Here is a 17,989-nt window from a genome sequence, read left to right as displayed (position 1 = left end):
TTTCATGAAAGATTTCAAAGGAAAACTTTTCAGAGCCATACTGTGTAGCCAGTGACCCAGTCCAAGGAAAGAAACAGCAAACTGCTTAAAAACAATCTCACGAGAAGCTGTTCTCCTTTAATGTTCTGCTGGGGGGAAGCCCAGCTTGCCTCTGGGATCACCCAAAGACTGAGCAAGCACCAACATGGCTGCTGCACACATCAGCTCACCAAAGGTCTCTTATTCGCTCCCGTGCCTGTGCTATTCCTTACATGACCACATCTTCCATTTCTTCTTTTTCTTCTGGATTAGACTTCTATTATATTTTTTTAGTTGAATAAATAATTTAAACAAAACGAATGTACCGTACACAAAGTTCTCAAGACATGGAAGTAATTTTCAACCTAAGCTAAAAGCATTTGTAATTAGGCACAGTACAAATGGTCACAGTGGAAGTCAATTATACTCGCTACATGTTTTTGCAGACAAATAATATGGCTTATAAACATCCAACTCACTTCAGGGTCTTGTTTTCTTTTACGCTATACGAAATACGTAAAAAGGAGTAATTGGCTTGGAAAAGAAACCTGATGCAACAAGCAAGAGGAGAAATAAGATTTAGAGACAATCAGCAAAAGGAAATGGGCCAATGTGCAGGAGAAAACTGGAGACAGGCAAGATGCTAGGAGTGGGCATGCAGTCCTCTACTAGATGCATTTAAATATCCCAAGGAAAAACTCTCCGCACTCATAAGGACTTGTCTCTGTTGCACAGTGCCTCCCACAGTACTGGGCCAGCCATAGCTGCAATTCACATTGTCAGCTACGGATGCTCGTTGGATACTCTCTTCTGTAACACTGAGGGCTGCTTCGTATTTGTGTTTCCCTGGGCATTCTCCCCTGTGCCACTGGGATGTCGCAGAGCTCTGGTGGAGCAGACGTCCCGACTCCACTGCTGGGGCACAGGCCGTCCCCCAGGGGCAGCAAGGCCGCTGCCCTCGCACAGCAAGCCCGGCCTGCAGGCCCACTGTTGGGCATGCCGGCTACTCCGAGCCTCTCGACATCGAAAGCGGGAATCTCTCCGATGAAAACCCTGGAGGGAAGAGGGAGAGGAAGAGAATGGAAGTGCCCGCAGGCCACGGCGTTTGAGGAAGAAAAGGATGTGTAACGTCCCAGCCATTCCTCTTTCCCGCTCCCTCCGGAAGGGCTATTTGCGCCGAGGGTCGAGGGGGGGGGCGAGGAGCTGCGGCCGCACGGAGCAGCCCGGCCCGCGGGGAAAGCCCGTCCCCGGCGGACAGGGGCGCGGGGAGGCGCCGGCCCCAGGCCCGGCCGGGACTTCCTCAGGCCGGCTGCCGCCTCAGGATGGGGGGAGTCCGGGAGGGCCCGGTGGCGCGGGCGGGAGCGGCGGCAGCGCATAGCCTTGTTCTTGTCTCCACCTGCTGATTTTATAAGCAAATATACTCGGGGAAAGTAACCTTACAAATAAATACACTTGCCGGATATTTTAAAGCTGTGTTTCAGGGCACCTATCTGGGAGCTCCAGCCGTCATTTGGCACGGAGAAGGAAACGAAGGCAGACGCAGCTCTTGTGAAGGTAGGCGAGTTGGGACTACAATCACTCGATACATTTCTGGAGCTCACATGTCAAAAAGCATCACCTTCAATTCACTGAACCCTTCAAAGAAGCGTACACCAGGGCTCCAGCCTAACCTGGCTCTCACCCTCCTCGGAAAGGACTAAAAAAAGACAGGGAAGGGATCTACAAAGCATTTCTCATCAACTGCTAAATGGTCCAATATACTCGTAACCTTAGCTCTCTGCTTTATAGCAAGGGAGTGATGAAAACCTGATGGGACAGGCTTGGCAGGCTGTGCTCTGACCCACCGGGCTGCATTTTTGGAATTGGACAAAAATATTCTGAAGTGGACACTTGGCAAGGGCATGGGCAGCAAGGGGAAATGCTGTTGGGAAAGGAAGAGTTTAAAAAGATGAAGAAAAACAGCCGATTAAAATTTTAAGAGGTGAAGTCCTGGCGCAGATCAGTTTTCCTGAAAAGCAGGAATCGGGCTTTGAGCTGGCTCCTCAGATGCTATTTGGAGGCCTCAAAAGCAGAGGCATTTACAAAGCAACTTCTTCAAGGAGCCCAGCTAAAACTACAAAGACATAAAATTCCAGTCAGACACAGGAAATTATTAGGGGAATACAAGAATTTTATGAGTCAGAAGATAAAAATCCCTCTGAATACCTAACTGAACTAGTCTAATGAAGTAGTCACTAGGAGTGTGATGAATCTGCATGTCAGGAAGGACAAATTTAAACAAACAGGAAATTGAACAACCTGAAGCTGTTTTCATTTTTACTCCCTGTGCCCTGCTCCTTTTTTTCTTTAAAGGTGCAAACCAAGTTGACGGCTGCAGAAGCTGCCCGTGTGGGTCTGAGGGGACTATTTAATTTTAGATGAAGTCTCAATTTAAAAGAAATTAATTGCCTGGCTTCCTTTCACAAAGTTGGGAAGTTGTTTATTTATGATTCATTATTTGCACTGTTGTAGACCTTACAGGCCCCAGTACAATCAAGCCACTAATCCTTGCAAAGGAATACAGGGAAAGACAATCCTTGATGTAAAGTTTATAACCTAAAATTTAGCTTCCTCCCTGGCATGCAGAAGTGAGGCTAAATGCTTCTATTAGGTATTTTACCCATGCTGGTAGCTAGAGAGAGGGTTCAGTCCTAAATGAAGTGCAGCTAGTCCTGGTCCAACTTCACATTGGGGCACATGCTTAGCTTTTGATGTGGAAAAGTTGTCAGGTTTCCAGAGAGATCCCCACATCCACAAGGGCCTTGACTTTAGGTACAGAGAGTTTCAAGACCAGGTATGTGAAGCAGTATTATACAGAATGCTATCATCTCCTCTACATTACAGAGCCAGGCATCGTCTGGACTCAGAAAAGAAGGCGTTTACATATGTGTAGTATTGCGGCTTGGATGCCTTTTATAAGGAGCAAGGAGCTTTTTCAGTTTATAACCTTTTTATTACAAATTCTCTCATTTAGGAAATAAATTTTAGCAAATTGCACTTTGCAGAAATCATGTTAGAATTCCTAAAACTACAAAGATTGCTACTATTCTCACAATGTTGCTTCTATACTAAAATTGTTTGCATTAAAGCTCTTATGTTACTTCAGGTTTACTTCAGCTTGAAAGAAGTAAATTTATAGAGAAGGCAGGTTTTTTGTTTGTTTCAGTGAGTGTTGTGATTTCAAATGTCTTCATTCCAGAATGGAAAAAAAATGGAAAAACTCTCTTTTAAACAAGGTTTCCTCCAAAACTGGTCTTAGGTTAATTAAAATGTTTCATTATACAAAAAAATCATTATATGAAAATAAAAATAATTATGATTTTTTGGGGGTGTAGTGTTGCATCTTGGATGCCTGTTTCAGATTAAAATTTGCAGATAAGAAGTTGTGCTAGAAGAATTTTGAGATGAAAAATGAAAGCCACTGGCAGTCTAATGTGCTGCAGTACACAGTATGTGAGGCATAGATTGAACTGACTGCAACCTACTTTTATATAAATTTAGGACACTGCTTAGTTTCCTATCTGAACTGCCTGTCTGGATCCTCCTATTTGGGGTTGATTCTGGACTCCACTTAAAATACTAATTGTTTATATTAAACAGACAAGAGAATGTGTGATGTATTTTAACTGTCAGAAGTGTTGTGAACAGCAGCAGCTGGAAGAGGAATGTTTAATTCACTCCGTTACCCCCAAGCCTTTTAGAATCCTGTATCAGCAGCTAAATCTTACTCTTGCAGGCAAGAAAAACAGGGTATGAAGGGGCAGCACTGCAAAATTTCTTCTACAGGATAAAAAAGGAGCATTCAAAAGCCATAGCATTGCCATTATTAGGTCAAAATTGAGTATCACTAAATCTACAACAGTATTGATGCATCCGTGAAAGCTGTGCACATTTTTGTGTGAAACAACTCAGATTTCGTGGCTCTCTTCTTGTGCTGGTTTACTCACACTTAGCTGATGCCAGAGAGGCGATGCAGGTAGTGATGGGAGATACCAGTTGAACCATTTTCGCTATATGATACCCCTAAAAAAAGGAATCTTGATACTCTCAGTTACTGTAATACTCTTAAATCTTCTGGACAAGAGGTCAGCGGCTTGTGTGGAGCTGTGAGTAAGGATAAGTTTCCTCCCCTACACAATTCATTCTCACAGGACATCTCAGACAGATGCTCTGGACACTTCCCCAATGATAACTGGTGCAACATAAACTTGTGCTGGGACCAGTGGGGCCCAAAACAAGGGTAAGAGATGTTACTTAAAAGAGATTTTAAAAGGCATTGATAAGTAACAAGATCAAGTTGTTTTCAACATTTATAAAAACTTCAAATTTTCAAAAGCAGAAAAAAATCCAACCACAATGATATTATTTTGCATATTTCCTTGAGGAGACCTGAGTAAACCAGCAAATTAGCTGCACACAGACAAATGATCCTTCCAATGTCAAGGGAAAGGAGGGTCTGAAACATTAAATAGATGCACGAGCTTGTGCAAACTGCTGTAGTGCAGGCTTTCCTTGGGAGGAACCACTTCTGCCATGTGGTTTGGGGTATTTTTTTTTTAATGCCACATATACAGAACGGATTTAGCACACTCAGGAAAGGAACACTGCTTTTGTTCATCCCATCCCTCTTTTACTCGTCCAATTGCCACTGCTGTATTAGTAGGAAAAATAGACCTAACGAGGTGTAAAATAATGCCCTGCATTCAAAGACAGCACTGTACCTCATTTCACTTTAATATTTACTTGAAAAGTAAACTCTGCTGAAACCTTGCATAAATAGCACCGAATGAGTTTGCAAGGTATTCTAAACTTACGGAGGCAAAGTCGATTCACACCTCATACACACAATTGCTTATTTGGTTGCTTACTACTAAAACTTCTGCCAAGACAGCCCTGGGATGAAGCAAGTGGGGAGACAGAGGTAGGTCAGGCTTGACTGGAAGAAGAATTGTTAACAAAACAGAAGTTAACCAGCAGAAACATAGTCCGCACCAACTGACAGTAAGCAAGAATAGCAAAGTCAGAAAGTAGCTGCAGGTAGACATTTTAACTAGATTTTAATTGGATTTAATGCTTTTTACACCCTATGTATCCAACTTCTTGTTTTCATCCTTTCCACTTTATTTCTTCTTTTCATTAGTTTTTCCTTATGCTACAGGAAATATTTTTTTCTTTTCTTTTTCACTCGAAGAGGCAGTGAACTGGGTGTCTGAGCTTCCTCTCAGGCAGCGTGTGCTTGGGAGCATGAAGTCAAGGAACTCTGGCCTTGGTTAGACTAGATTTTGGAAGGACTTGTACAGAGATTTTCTTTAGGTTTGAAAGATGAGTTTGCGGTTCATTATGTATGGAAAGTCTTATAGAGACTTTCACCAGAGAAGGGAAAATAGAAAATTTTGACAAGGGCTCAGTAGGAAATCTTCTGTAAAAACAGGTTTTTAAACACAAGAAACATGAAATGCTTACTTCCTGGAAGCAAACGTTTTCATAGGGATGTCTCCATTTCACCAAAGACCCACTCAACCCTCCTGACCAGCAGGTCAGGAGGTCTCATGGGAGATGCACGGGAGGCTTCTGTTCTAATCAACTTCTAGTATTTTGTGTGCTAACTGGAGCAGCTTTAGCAAGGCAGACTTGGGGGAAGGTGTCATAAGACAGCTGAAGCAATCCACCAGCTTCCTGCCCTCCTCCTGCCCCCGCTCTCACTTGTCTTGATCCTGCTGCTTCCTCACCATTTTCTGGTGAGGCTCTGGTGCTTGCCCATTTGTGGGGAGAAAGTTCAGTTCACTAAACCAGCAGAAAATTATTCAGCTTTTTTTTCTGGGCTAGCACACTGAATCAAGTTAACTGAGAGGTTAAACAACCACTGGAGGCAATGCAAGAGAATACAGGGCAAGGGGTGTAAGGATGACTTACTGTGATATCCCTGATTAATGGAAACTCTACTGTTACAATAAGGTAAACCTCTGAACTCAGCATTGACACTACATCTTGCACTAATATCACAGAAACACAATTATAAGCTGACCACATGAACAACAAGTTTGACTAAAAGGCCACCTGAGGTCAGTGCCTTTATAATTCAAATAAGCCTGTAATCCTTCTGTTCCAAAGATCTCCTCTGTCTCAGCATTACGAAAGGCAAGGTATGCAAATTTAGAATTTAAAATAGATTACCTGGGTTATTGTCTGGGCTAAATCTTTTCTCAGAGAGCAGGTAGCAGAGGATGCACTTGCCAGGAAAGGGGCTGAAACATACTGTACTTTCCATTCTCTAAACATGCTGTGAGCACTTAAAAACCCAAATCACTCAAGAAAAACTACAGTATGTCAGTTCCCAACCCTATCATCTCAGATATAACAAAATCTAACCTTTGACACCAAGCTACCCCAGTACTGATCCAACTCTATTCAACAAACTCAGACCTTTTTTTAAATGCTGCATAACTCCCTGCAAGTACAATGTCTGTTTACTTAAGTTCTGAGCAGGCAAAGCGGATTTAGCAGCACCGCAACAATGGAAGTTGCAGGGACGGGGAAGGACTGGAATGCTGGAGGTTGCTGAGGTTTCCCTCTCTACCGTGCACATGTTCATCAGATTGCAACCAAAATAACACACATCCTGGCTGCAGAAAACTCTTAGCTGTAGCAGAAAAAGGTATGCTTTCGGTTGCCTAAAAGGGACTGTTCTAAGCTCTGATGTCCACAGAAATTTAAAGGGCATCTAGCACCCTGAATGGTTTGTAGTCAGCCCAAAAAATCTTTGTGCACTGCCTGACTTCTTCCCAGCTCCCCAGGAAGCTGAGGCATACCCATGGTTTTAAATGCTTATGCTGTAATTGTATCACTCCAGGTGTTCTCAATAGGATTCCTTCCTATAAAACAACTAAAGAGGTAAAATACGGTCCAAAACTCCGCAGGAAAAGAACAGAGCCAACAGCACGATCAGTTTCTGAAAAATGACTTGGTTCCCATGCCACAAGCAACAGTCCATAAAGCATCTCACAGAAAACCCAAACAAGCCTTGCAGCTTCTGGCTTTAGAGCAAGACCTAGAGGACCTGAGGACCTCCGACTCACATTCCAAAATGGACCTTAAAAACGTACTTCCCTCCCTTGCAGGCAGCTTAATGACCTGCAGATTTTCAGTACAGGCCATAGCTGACATCAGCTTCAGAGCCTGACCTTCCACCAGATTAAAACAGTTGTACATTTTGACATGAAACATGATGGTGTTTCATTTGCACAAGGCACCATCCCACTGATGCAGTGTATATTTGAGGGAGGAGGTGGAGCGAGGAGGAGGAAGAATTCCTACTGTGTTGTGTTCAAACCAACCCCACTAACAAAACTTGCAATGTTCCACCTCTACACTTCAGTGTCCAGCACTGCTGTCACCAGGTGTAATACTTTTTTCATGCTGTTACTCCAAGTAACACGTTTTTAATCTACACCCTAAGAAATGTTAAGTCTAAAATACTTGCAAAACTATGAATAGTTTTCTAGAAAGACCTGAAACAAAGTGATCAGCCTTTGGAGAGCTGTGTGTGCAATGACTGATCATCTCTATTGTCAGCATTCCCTGAGGTCACAGAGGGGCTCCGCTGCATTGTACCAGGGCAGCACCGAAAAGAAAGGCCATCACAGCCAGCTGATTGTGCAATCTAGGAAACCAACCTGTGGGTACCAGTAATTAAGCATCCAATTAAATGGGGCCTGAGTTTTGAGTTGATGGCAGGTTTGGGAATTTGGTTTTAGTTTCTTTCTAAATAATACAATTACCTTAAACAGTAGTCTCTAGGGGTCTAGAAAACTGAAAATTTCTGAAGTTTTGACTGGAAAAACTGGATAATTTGGACAAAATTCAAATAGCTCAACTGTTTTCCACACTTCATTTTGAAAGCAAATAGTTCAAGCCTTTTTTTGAAATTTGTCCTTTCCAATATCAATTTATGTTAAAAAATCTGAGGGGTACACACCCTGTCCCAGCTCAACACATCAAAAACCCCAGAATCTTCTATTTCTGCTTGCCAACTTGAAGCAAACTTTCCTGGACACACAAGTCCCCAACCTTGTTTCCATATACAGGTTTAGTCCCCAAATAAAAACCCTCATTGTTTCCACAGTTCCAGCTCTGGCTACCCCAGCCTCTGGGACTAGCTTTAGCCACCTCTATTTGAACATTTTACCTCGTTCTACAAATAAGTAAACTGGCTGAGCAGGGCAAACAATTTTATTTGCAGCTTTGTAGTAGCGTATCTTTCTGCTATCCCTGTGTTTAACAATCTGCTTTCCTATGCCTATCCCATGAGACTATTTTTCTTATTTTTTTTCTCCACTGATCTTTATTAGACCATTTAAATATTTGATAGGGCTTCAGTAAGTATCAGTTCATTTCCTGAGAGCACAGCATTCTTCACTCTTGCTGTGAATCTTTTTTAAATACCTGCTATCACTGCTGTAACTCTCTAATTCTCCATTATTCATTAGTTTTAAAACAGACTTGCACAAATAAACCATAACATTGAACTAATGAGATATGGGTGGGAAGTTTCTGTAAATACAGCCTGAATTGAAGGTATAATGTCTGCATAACTTAGATAATCTTATTCTTTACATTGCATTGAAGATGACACTGAATGCCCTTCATTTATTAATCTTTATGAATTTGAAGAACACTCTGTCTTAATCTTTCAGCTTCTTTAACAGAGCACCTTTGTGTTTCTAAATATGAAGTAACACACTCCTATCCAAATGCTAAAGCAGAACTGCAGGCTGTCATATATTTGATTACTTAGGCATTTTAATGTTATTGTCCACCTCCATCTGTGCAAGGTTTAAGCCTGGCACTGGCCAATACAGTTTATGAACATTTAAAAAAATATGCAAGAACTATTGGCAGAGGAATGAAAGAAATATACTGTTACTGCTCGTACAAATTATGAGAAACTCATTAAAGCTCAATCATTTGTGGATAAGTAAAAACATTCTCAGAGGCAAAGTGCCAGTGGAAATCTCATGAGTTTCAGCTTCTGAAGTTTCCCAATAATCCCCTTTGCTTTGGGAAGGAGCGTAGCGTGGGGAGGGATGGACAGAGTCTCCATATAGTCCACTCCTTTCTTGATGTGATGCAGGAAGATCAGAGCCCCTTAACGCCAGGGGCATTCAGATGAAGTTGTGTCCTCACTCCCACCCAGATACAGTCAAGCTGCCTTGCCATTCTGGGTGCCATACCAGCAGGCACCCTAAGTGAATGATGACATGGGACTTGTGCATAGTCTTCACAGGAGGTGGGGAGGTGGTCACGTACTCACTCCCTCCACAGAAAATGGAGCCCAGGAGGGAGCATGTCCCAGCAGCGAGTCTCACTGGTCTGTCACACGCCCTGGCCAGGAGCAGGTCCTTTGGGCACAGACCTTCCTTGTGTGAGAAAGCAAAGCGGAACATGAAAACTTATGCTGATGTATCATTAAAGAAATTACTTTTACAGAGACTAGGACAAGGGAGTTAAGATTACAGTTCTGCTATGTACATTTCTCTGGGTTTTTAGGAGTGGGACTTACTTTTTGTAGGGTCTATACTGTGATGCCTGTAACCAAAGAGTGAAAGCAGCTGCCAGCATAGGTTTCAACATCGTGCTGTTCTTCAACAGTAAAATGCAGCCCTGTTTAATCATACTGCCACAATGACACAGATCCAGGTATGCCCAAAATGTGCCGTCGTTGTGGGGCAAGGGAAGAGTCTTAGACATGCAGATAGTAAAGAAAATAGAATGATTTAAAAAGAAGGCTGCTATAATTCTCTTCTCCAGAAAACACAGTTAACTGGGTAAGCGACTGCCAACGTAACCTCAGTTTGCCACAGTCTAACACTTACACTAATTCCTGACCTACAGTACAGGTCTGACAGTACTCTTCCAATCAGGGATTTCTTACTATCCTTGAAAGCAGGGAGGGGTGAAATTTCAGTGAAATGCCGTATCTTCCCTTCTTGCCTTTTAAACTTGTTTCCAGAGCCCTAATGCCCTCAACACAGTATTTTATGCAGCAGATTTTTTATTCGCAAGCACATTTTTTCCACCACTCTTCAACCTAAATATGTCTTAATCAGTTTCCAGATATTCTATTGGTGCTGACAATTGACATTCCAAATCCCACTCCTCCAGGAATCCATATTCCTGGGACTCCGTTTACATCCCTTAAATGTAGAGTGTGGCAGGGAAAAATAGAATCACTGACTCAAGGGGAGATAATAGTATGGAAGTGCGTAAATCTTATGGGTAAACACTTTTTTAATGAGAATATAAACAGGGGGATTCCACTCTCATGACCATCTCCTTGAAAAGTAAGAGGCAGAAACAGCATGCTTCTGTTTCTAAATTTCAGTGTTTTAAAATACACCTTTCGGTTTTCGCATCTGCATTTATTGTGTCAGGTGTCCTTAACTTGGTTAGAATAGTTAACACAGACTAAAAGACTTTGATTTTCTAAAAGCTCAAGAATAGCGACATAAAATCAGCAAAATCTCTGCCTGCTAAGCTTTTGGAAAATTTCACATGCTTTCTGAAACAGACCAAAGACCAGCTTAATATTTGGGCCTGACTGAAGCTAAATTTAATACGTTTACAATGTTTCCGATTGATTCTCATTACCCTTAGGCCATCTCTCTTCCAGTTACATATTTCTCTTCCTGCCCATGAATGGATGAAGAGTGGTGAATGATCTATTTACAGAACACATTTTGTCAGCTTTTTCACATCTGACAATTCTTACTCATAATTCAAGAGAAAGAGATTAAAATTGCTGCAATTCTCTGTGGTAGCAATAACTGGATTTGGTTTTTTTGAAGAAAGGTAAGAAAAGAAAAGGGAAATTAAAATGCATACAAGGAGAAATAGAAGTAAAGTAACGGCAGGTAAACTCATCGTTCCCATTAGTGTGCTGCACCCAAGGTCTGTGTACAGGTGGTTTAGTGACACCCAGCAGAAGAACCAGAGAGTAATTGTGTAGCTCTCCTCTTAAATTTATGGTTTTTTCCATCACACCTCCACAGCGGTAGCTGTGGAAAGTGACTTGGGGATCATACCCACTTATCCCTAGCTCTCTGCACATCCATTCCAGACGGAGATAATCTCTCCTGATTTAACCATCGAAGTTACATGCCTAAAGTTGATGGGCACTCAAAAGGGTGATTCAGTGCACCCCCCGACAGACTTCTCCAGCAGAAGGGATGAACCCCTCTGAGGATGTTTATGTCTTCCAACTAAATCTGGATGAAGCTCAGAGGGTTGTGTTAAGGTAGGTGGTTACCACTAGATAAGATGATCCCACTCCTATTGCTCCAAATGAAATGCTACCGTTTCTCCACAGACACACACAGATTGTGTGAAAGCTAGACAGAGTGATAACCTGAAAAGGATATTACGCAAATAATCAAAGCACCTCCGTTGCTACAGCTAGTAAAGAAGAGCAAAGATTAGTGCTAAATTAGATGCTCCAGTGTTTATTCAGAACAGCCAAACACTGAGAATATGGATTTTGTGATCTTGATAGGCATGGTGTTTGGAGAAACGCATACAATCTAAGATTGTTCAGACACCTGGACCATGGCTGATGACAAGGCTGGGAGCACTTACTCTGTAAAGAACAATAGGTAGGCATGACAATGGTATACCAAACAACAGAGAATGGTAATTCAGCCCCCGATGGAAAAACAAGGTTGCTAAGACTCCTAATCACATCACATAGGGATGCAGTTCCTTTCCTGCAGAAATACTTTCAGCCCTTGTAACTTAATTCACTGTCACCTGGCTTAAGACCTGATCATGCTGTCCTTACTCGCATAAAATTCAGTGCAAATTGTGTCTGACTTAAACAGGCAGCATTAGACCTCATTGGTGTTTTGACTTAGTACTTAATGCTAAGCAGATGGGTGCTCACATGTACAGTGGCAGTTGCAGAGTTGCAGTGGTATGACACAAACTTGTCTACCATTACATCTTAAAGGCTGTGGTTGCCACTAAATTAAGTCAACAAAAGACAAATTAATGTTCTTTGCTTCATACTCAGATCAACACTGTAAAGATTTTGATGGTGATCCCTGAACATTCCAGTTTGATTAAAAGCAGCTTGCATTCTTCCCTTTACTTTTAGTACTACAAAACCCGAAATCAGTTGATAAGAAACTAAAATGTGAAATAGTAAAAGCTGACAGATCTTTTGTATGGTTTCTTACTGGTCATAAATTTACAGCACTACATCAATGAAAGAAAAACATGAACTGTTTTAATCTTTATTGAATCTTCTGTCATTAATAGTTACACTTGGCTAGTTTGTACAGTCTAATGACATGAAACGTAATTTTTTTCAAGTAACAGATTTCCTCCAGTTTCAACTAATATTGTATGATATCATTCTCATCATCTTGTACTGAAAAGATAAGGGTTTTTTTCTCTTTAACAAATCCAGAGGGAAGAAACAAAACCAGCTTGCACCTCTTTCTCATTTAAATTCATAACCCCATAAACCATGCTAATCAAAACAGAAGATGTCCAATGTTGGACAACATGCACTCAGCCGCAAAAGATACCGTGCTTAATGAGGCACTGCCTAAAACCAAAAGAGGAAAATGCACGTTATGGTAGTGAGAAAATAATGAGAACAAGAGTGGACACGTTGACCATAACCATCCTGTCCTGTTAAATTCATCAAGGCGCACAGGCAAAAAACACCTCAGTACTCCTCTTTGCCTGGTGTTTGGCTGTGGACTGTCCCATAGATAAGCTACTGAAGTCAAAGGAGCCATCTGACACATAGTGTGGGGCCTGAGGAAGGGCAGCCACTCAGTGCCATGGTCTTACCCTCTCCTCTATCCCATGTCGAGGCTGGCAGTGTGGTGCTTGTCCCAGCTCTAGATTTTGCTCTGGGCTCCATTCAGGTCACAGCAGCGCCAAGCACCTCCAGATTGTCACAACTGAAATGATGCCACTGCTGTCTTAAGTTGTTGCTGTCTTTACTGAAGCTGTGGACTTCTCCCAGAGCAGGAAGGGAGAGCCAGGGTGGCTGAAGGAAAGCATCCTAAGCAATTCTTCTCCTTCAGCCAAAACCAGGGAGTTGTGTTAGGTTAGGTTAGGTTTGGTTTAACTGTGAAACTGGAAAGTCAACATGAAGCAGCTGCTAGACTCTGTGGATGAAAAAGTGGGAACACTCCTCAGCTGAGGAGCCACATTTTTCATCATCTTCCTCTGATTCAGTAGGGCATCACATGAACAGAAGAACTTCCCTCCCCCACAAGAAGCCAAGCAGGAACTGTGTTTTGGTATCTCACAGAGGCCACTAATCTTGCCACCTTGCACTCTGCTTTCTCCTCCTTTGACCTTGTCGGTTTTCAAAGAGGCAGAATAAAAAGCGCTATGAGGAACAAGGGATGCCATTTCATAGGACAACTGATGCAGTGGTCCACCCAAAGAAGGGTCTAGGAACTACTGAGTCAGCATTTGATTTCCCAGCACCGCCTTAGTCATTGCCTAAAATCAAGAAGGGGACCCAACCTCCTCAGCTGCTTGGCCTCCAGCCAAATAAAAGATGAAAATTTTTGTTAGTCACCAGAAAAGAGAGCAAGAGGAATTTTCATGCAATGAATGAAAGGGGAATGGAAGTACTTAAGATCTTTTTGTGAACCTTCTTGAAGGGTGGAGTGGACTCCTGCAGTGAAGACTCAACATGGACTTCTAGAATAAGCAAGGCATTTACTGATTCAGAGTAAATTCAGGCATATTGGGAGGGAGATACAGCTTAAAATGAGACTACTTTTTAAGAAGGGAAAAACAATTTGTCTTGAGAATGCATCAGATTGTACCAAATACAGTACATATTAACAAACATCTTATTAGGATCTCTTCAATATTCACAGGGCACTTTATGATTTCACCTCCTTTCCCCTTCAAAATTGGTATTATTTCCACCATAATGGAAAACACCATAGAACTGATCCACGACAAGTGTGGAGCATCTTCAACTCTCATGGCCTACAGAAGAGATCAGACTGCTCAGAATCTTGCAAGAATCAAATTGATTTCATGAACTGGCATTGACCAGAACATTTAACATCCTCCAGGCCCCACTATGTTAAGTATCATTCCCATTTGCAAATACAAGTGGCATTTGTGATGTTTTTTTTCCTCAGAAATTAATGCAATGATCCTAGATAAACAGGTAAAAACCTTTCTTAGACCCGTATCACTGATAGGAATATTAGTCTTCAAGAGCTTTTGAAAGTTTTATATTCCGTAAGTATTTTCTGTCCTATATACCTAAGCCCTCAGATCATAGTTACATGTCATTTAAACTCCACTATTATTACATATTGGGCTTTAACAAATTCAAGCCTTTATCTATAGCCACAGTCACGCACTCTCCTGCAGAAATCATGCAGTTCAATTAGGTGTGAGATTCTGGACCTGGAATGACCATTTGCATGAACTGTATTTCTTCTGCACAGAACTGAGATCCCCTTGACACAAATTTTATGGTACGGCTGACTGTGTAGGCAGAGCAAAAAACACTAATTCAGTTGAATACATTTACCATGCTGCCTTTTATATTGCTTTCCAGAGACTCCTTCTAACAGAACTTCATTTGCTCTGTCTAAAAGGAGACACTATGTAAAGGCCACCCATGATTTGATTTATGGTGGACCTAAGAGGTGATCTCAACTGAGAAAGTGTTTCCACTGCACTAGGTCTTGGACATGCTCAATAGCAAGAGACAGCTCTTTCCCTGAAAAAGCCTTGCAATGTAAACAAACTAGACTGACAATGGGCAGGAGGAAAAAAAAGGCATAGGGAAAAAGTACTTTGCCCAAGGTCACAGAGCTGTCAGACATTCTGGAACAGGGTACAGAATCAGCAGATGGCCATATAACATTAAAAATATGAAGCAGCCATCCAAATTATGTCCAAACCTGCACATCCCAGCTACCTATATACACCCAGATGGATGACAACAGCTTCTGCACCAGAAGATAGTAGAGACATGAAGTATTCTTGTATTCTACAGAATCCTTGTTTCCTGGCACCACGCAGTGAGCTAAACACTATTTCATGTTGCTGAAGTCTGCAGAAGCATGTCTGCATGATGCTGTAACACTCCGCTTACAAATGAAGCTTCCAAATTACAAAGCAAACAGGCACTTTCCCCCCACCCCTCCATTTCATGGTTTAAATGACTAGAGTACTAATAAAGCAATGAAACAATAGGACTAACTTGAGCTGTACATGGTGTGGGTAAGTTGCATTGGAGCTGTATACCCACCTCAATGAGCCACAGCTGTGACCAGAAACCTCCCCGCTTGCCCATTCTTGTGGCTTCTCTTGCACATACTCCATTTCTGGCTAATTAAATGGGACTATGGCAAAGTTAATTATCACAGTTATTCTGTAATAGGGTTAATTGGACTGAATGAATTTTCATTTAAAAGGAACAGAAAAACTCTTTATGAAGTTTGTAAGTGTAGGATAATTCAAGAGTATCACCAAAAATCTTCTACTTTGTCCACTGAACAAGACTGCAATGGAAGTAGCTCTTGAAAAGTAGGTAGTCTTGTTCAGTAAAGAACTGCACAATGATTAACAGGTCTAAGCAAGAATCACAACATTTTTGTATTTAAGAAGTCCAGCCCTCCAGAACAGTAAAGATGTTACGCTGCTCAGTGTTGCTAACTTGAAAGAGCAATTTACTGACTAACAACAGACAAACTCCCCGATAGACCAAACCTGTCTGAAGCAGCTATACCTACGACAAATAAAAAATCCTCAGCTAATCTACTTTAAAGTTTATAATTTAACTGAGTACCATAGTTTCCAATTGCATGTAATAAACCCATGTTTTATATTCCTGTCTTCTCCAACTACTTTTGCCAAATTGTTTCTTAAAGACAGCCTTTTTTAGGTATTTACAATGAAATAAAAAATAGAAAAGATTGTCTTTAGACAAAAGACAAAAGATTGTCTTAGAAAGAAGGGTAAAAAAATTCTCCTAAATAAATCTGATCAATTTGCTTACATTAATGATAATAAAATGGAAAACCTACATCTAAACATTTTCATTACAGGACCAATTTAAACACTTTGTGAAATCCTTCTCAGCAAGATCCTCAAAGGCAAAAAAAGAAGTAGCAAAGATTATTAAAGTATATGTAAGACAAAAATAGAAAACTGTATTTCTTTTTTGTTGATATTATATTCCTGGCTCCACGAGCAAGGTCCTTTAATGCAGAGCTCTTACCACATGCCAACAGGCAGCGCTTTGTGCAGGAGTGGCACAATGAGCATGTGTGCTAGCTCACAAGGGCAGAGCATCTTTAAGTAGCTGTCTTATTAATGAGAACACAAATAGGATTTTTTTGAGGGAGCAATATATTATCCCAAAAACCCCACAAAATAGAAATTACATGAATTAGTCACACAGAAAGATTTAAGGCTGTTGTGAGTCTGATCAAGGCTGCTGGCCTCCACTGGTAGATTCATGGATCTAGTTTATGGAAATGAACAGGCTTCCCATTAAAATACTTTGACAGCTGAGAAGAATCATGCCAATGATAGTAAGGAATAGTCAAGCTCAGATACAAATAAGATGAACAGAGAAAGTGGGAGAAAAAGACATCTGAAACTGCAAAGACAGTATTAGAATTCAGAAAGTTACACATTTGGAATCCTCTGGCAGCTGACTGCCTTCTTCAAAAGCCCTGGATAAGCAAGCTTGCCTGCACGCTTACAACATTTTAATCAGCCCTCCACAAATTAAACCGTTGTTCTGTATGTTGAAATAATTTGACCCATTTTTTCTATCCTTTACAAGAGATATAAGAGCAGGGCAATGATCAGTTACTGTAGGTCAGTCCTGTTACAAGCACATAGTTCACTGGGATGTACCAGTGAGATGTCCCAGCCATCTATACTCCATCCAAATCACATTGCAGTATGGCCCCAAAAACATTCAACAGATGGTTCAGTTTCCATCTGGATCTAAACGCTGATCTTGCTGCTGAACAAATATAACAGACCATGCTCTCCAGCCACTGCATCCCTAATGATCTGCTTGTAGAGTTGTTAATACCAAGAAGAAAATAGCACTGACAAGTAACGACAAGTAAGATAATCTGAGCTGCTGTTCTGTTTATGTAGTTGCTGTCTCCCACCATCTCTCTGTGCCAGCTCATGCACCCTTTCAAGAATCCATGCACTGGTGGTGGCCAGAGAGAAGCAAATAATTCCTCATAGTTGAAAGAGACTCTGGAGAGGTCATTTGCTTAATCGAAAAAGCTCTAGAGCATCCCTGTTCTTCATTACCTCAGTTGATTTTGCCACTTTTCCCTGTTACAGCCTCTGCAAGTAATCTTTTTATGTTTTTTAATCAAATACTCTGGTTGTAGGGTGACTGATGAACCTGTCAATATGATTTTGTTATGAACGCCAAATGTCTCTTCTCTTTCCTGTTCTTGAAACTACTCAGCCTTGCAAAGAAGAAATTAAGAACCGCTCTATCACAACCTGGGTGAAGAAACTGACATCAGTAAAATTTAGGAACTGATTTATTAATCTGCGCTTAGATCTGTGATCCAATCCATTGATGGGTGATATTACTAAGTGCCCTGCTGCTTCAGGGACCTAAGGTTTCAGATAAGTTAAGTTTCTTTTGGGTTTGCCTAGCAGCAAGTATCAGTAAGAGATGCTCACTTACAGGATTGCCATTTGGTTTTCATTTCTGTCTTACTTGACTGAAGAGTTCCTTGTGCTCTACATAGTTGCACTGAGGACTTTCATGCAATGGGACTGATGACAGGCTAGGGGAAATCAGGGCTGATGTAGCGTGAGTTTGGAAAGTCTATTGCTGAACATCTGGCAGTGTAGCCAAGAGGAATTTATGAGAGGAAAACAT

At 41.4% G+C, this 17,989-nt stretch overlaps 1 protein-coding gene across 8 annotated transcripts in view; it reads right to left on the bottom strand.

Moving 5' to 3' along the window:
* Window positions 1-17,989, bottom strand: part of MSRB3 (methionine sulfoxide reductase B3) — an 85,410-nt gene that overhangs the window by 14,592 nt on the left and 52,829 nt on the right. The window contains exon 7 of one of the 8 annotated variants that reach the window (XM_075745914.1): window positions 417-1,071. The exons of 6 other annotated variants lie outside the window; for them this stretch is intronic. In XM_075745914.1, coding sequence (XP_075602029.1) covers window positions 1,022-1,071 — 50 coding nt within the window. In that variant the 3' untranslated portion in view covers window positions 417-1,021. Of the gene's footprint in view, window positions 1-416; window positions 1,072-13,962; window positions 14,080-17,989 lie in introns of those variants that run through there. One more of the 8 variants, XM_075745924.1, reaches the window with a different exon arrangement.

This window comes from Balearica regulorum, chromosome 1 (genome assembly GCF_011004875.1).
Source record: "Balearica regulorum gibbericeps isolate bBalReg1 chromosome 1, bBalReg1.pri, whole genome shotgun sequence".
NCBI lineage: Eukaryota > Metazoa > Chordata > Aves > Gruiformes > Gruidae > Balearica > Balearica regulorum.
The sequence above is the reverse complement of the archived record's forward strand: the minus strand, read 5'-3'. Positions and strand labels throughout refer to the sequence as shown.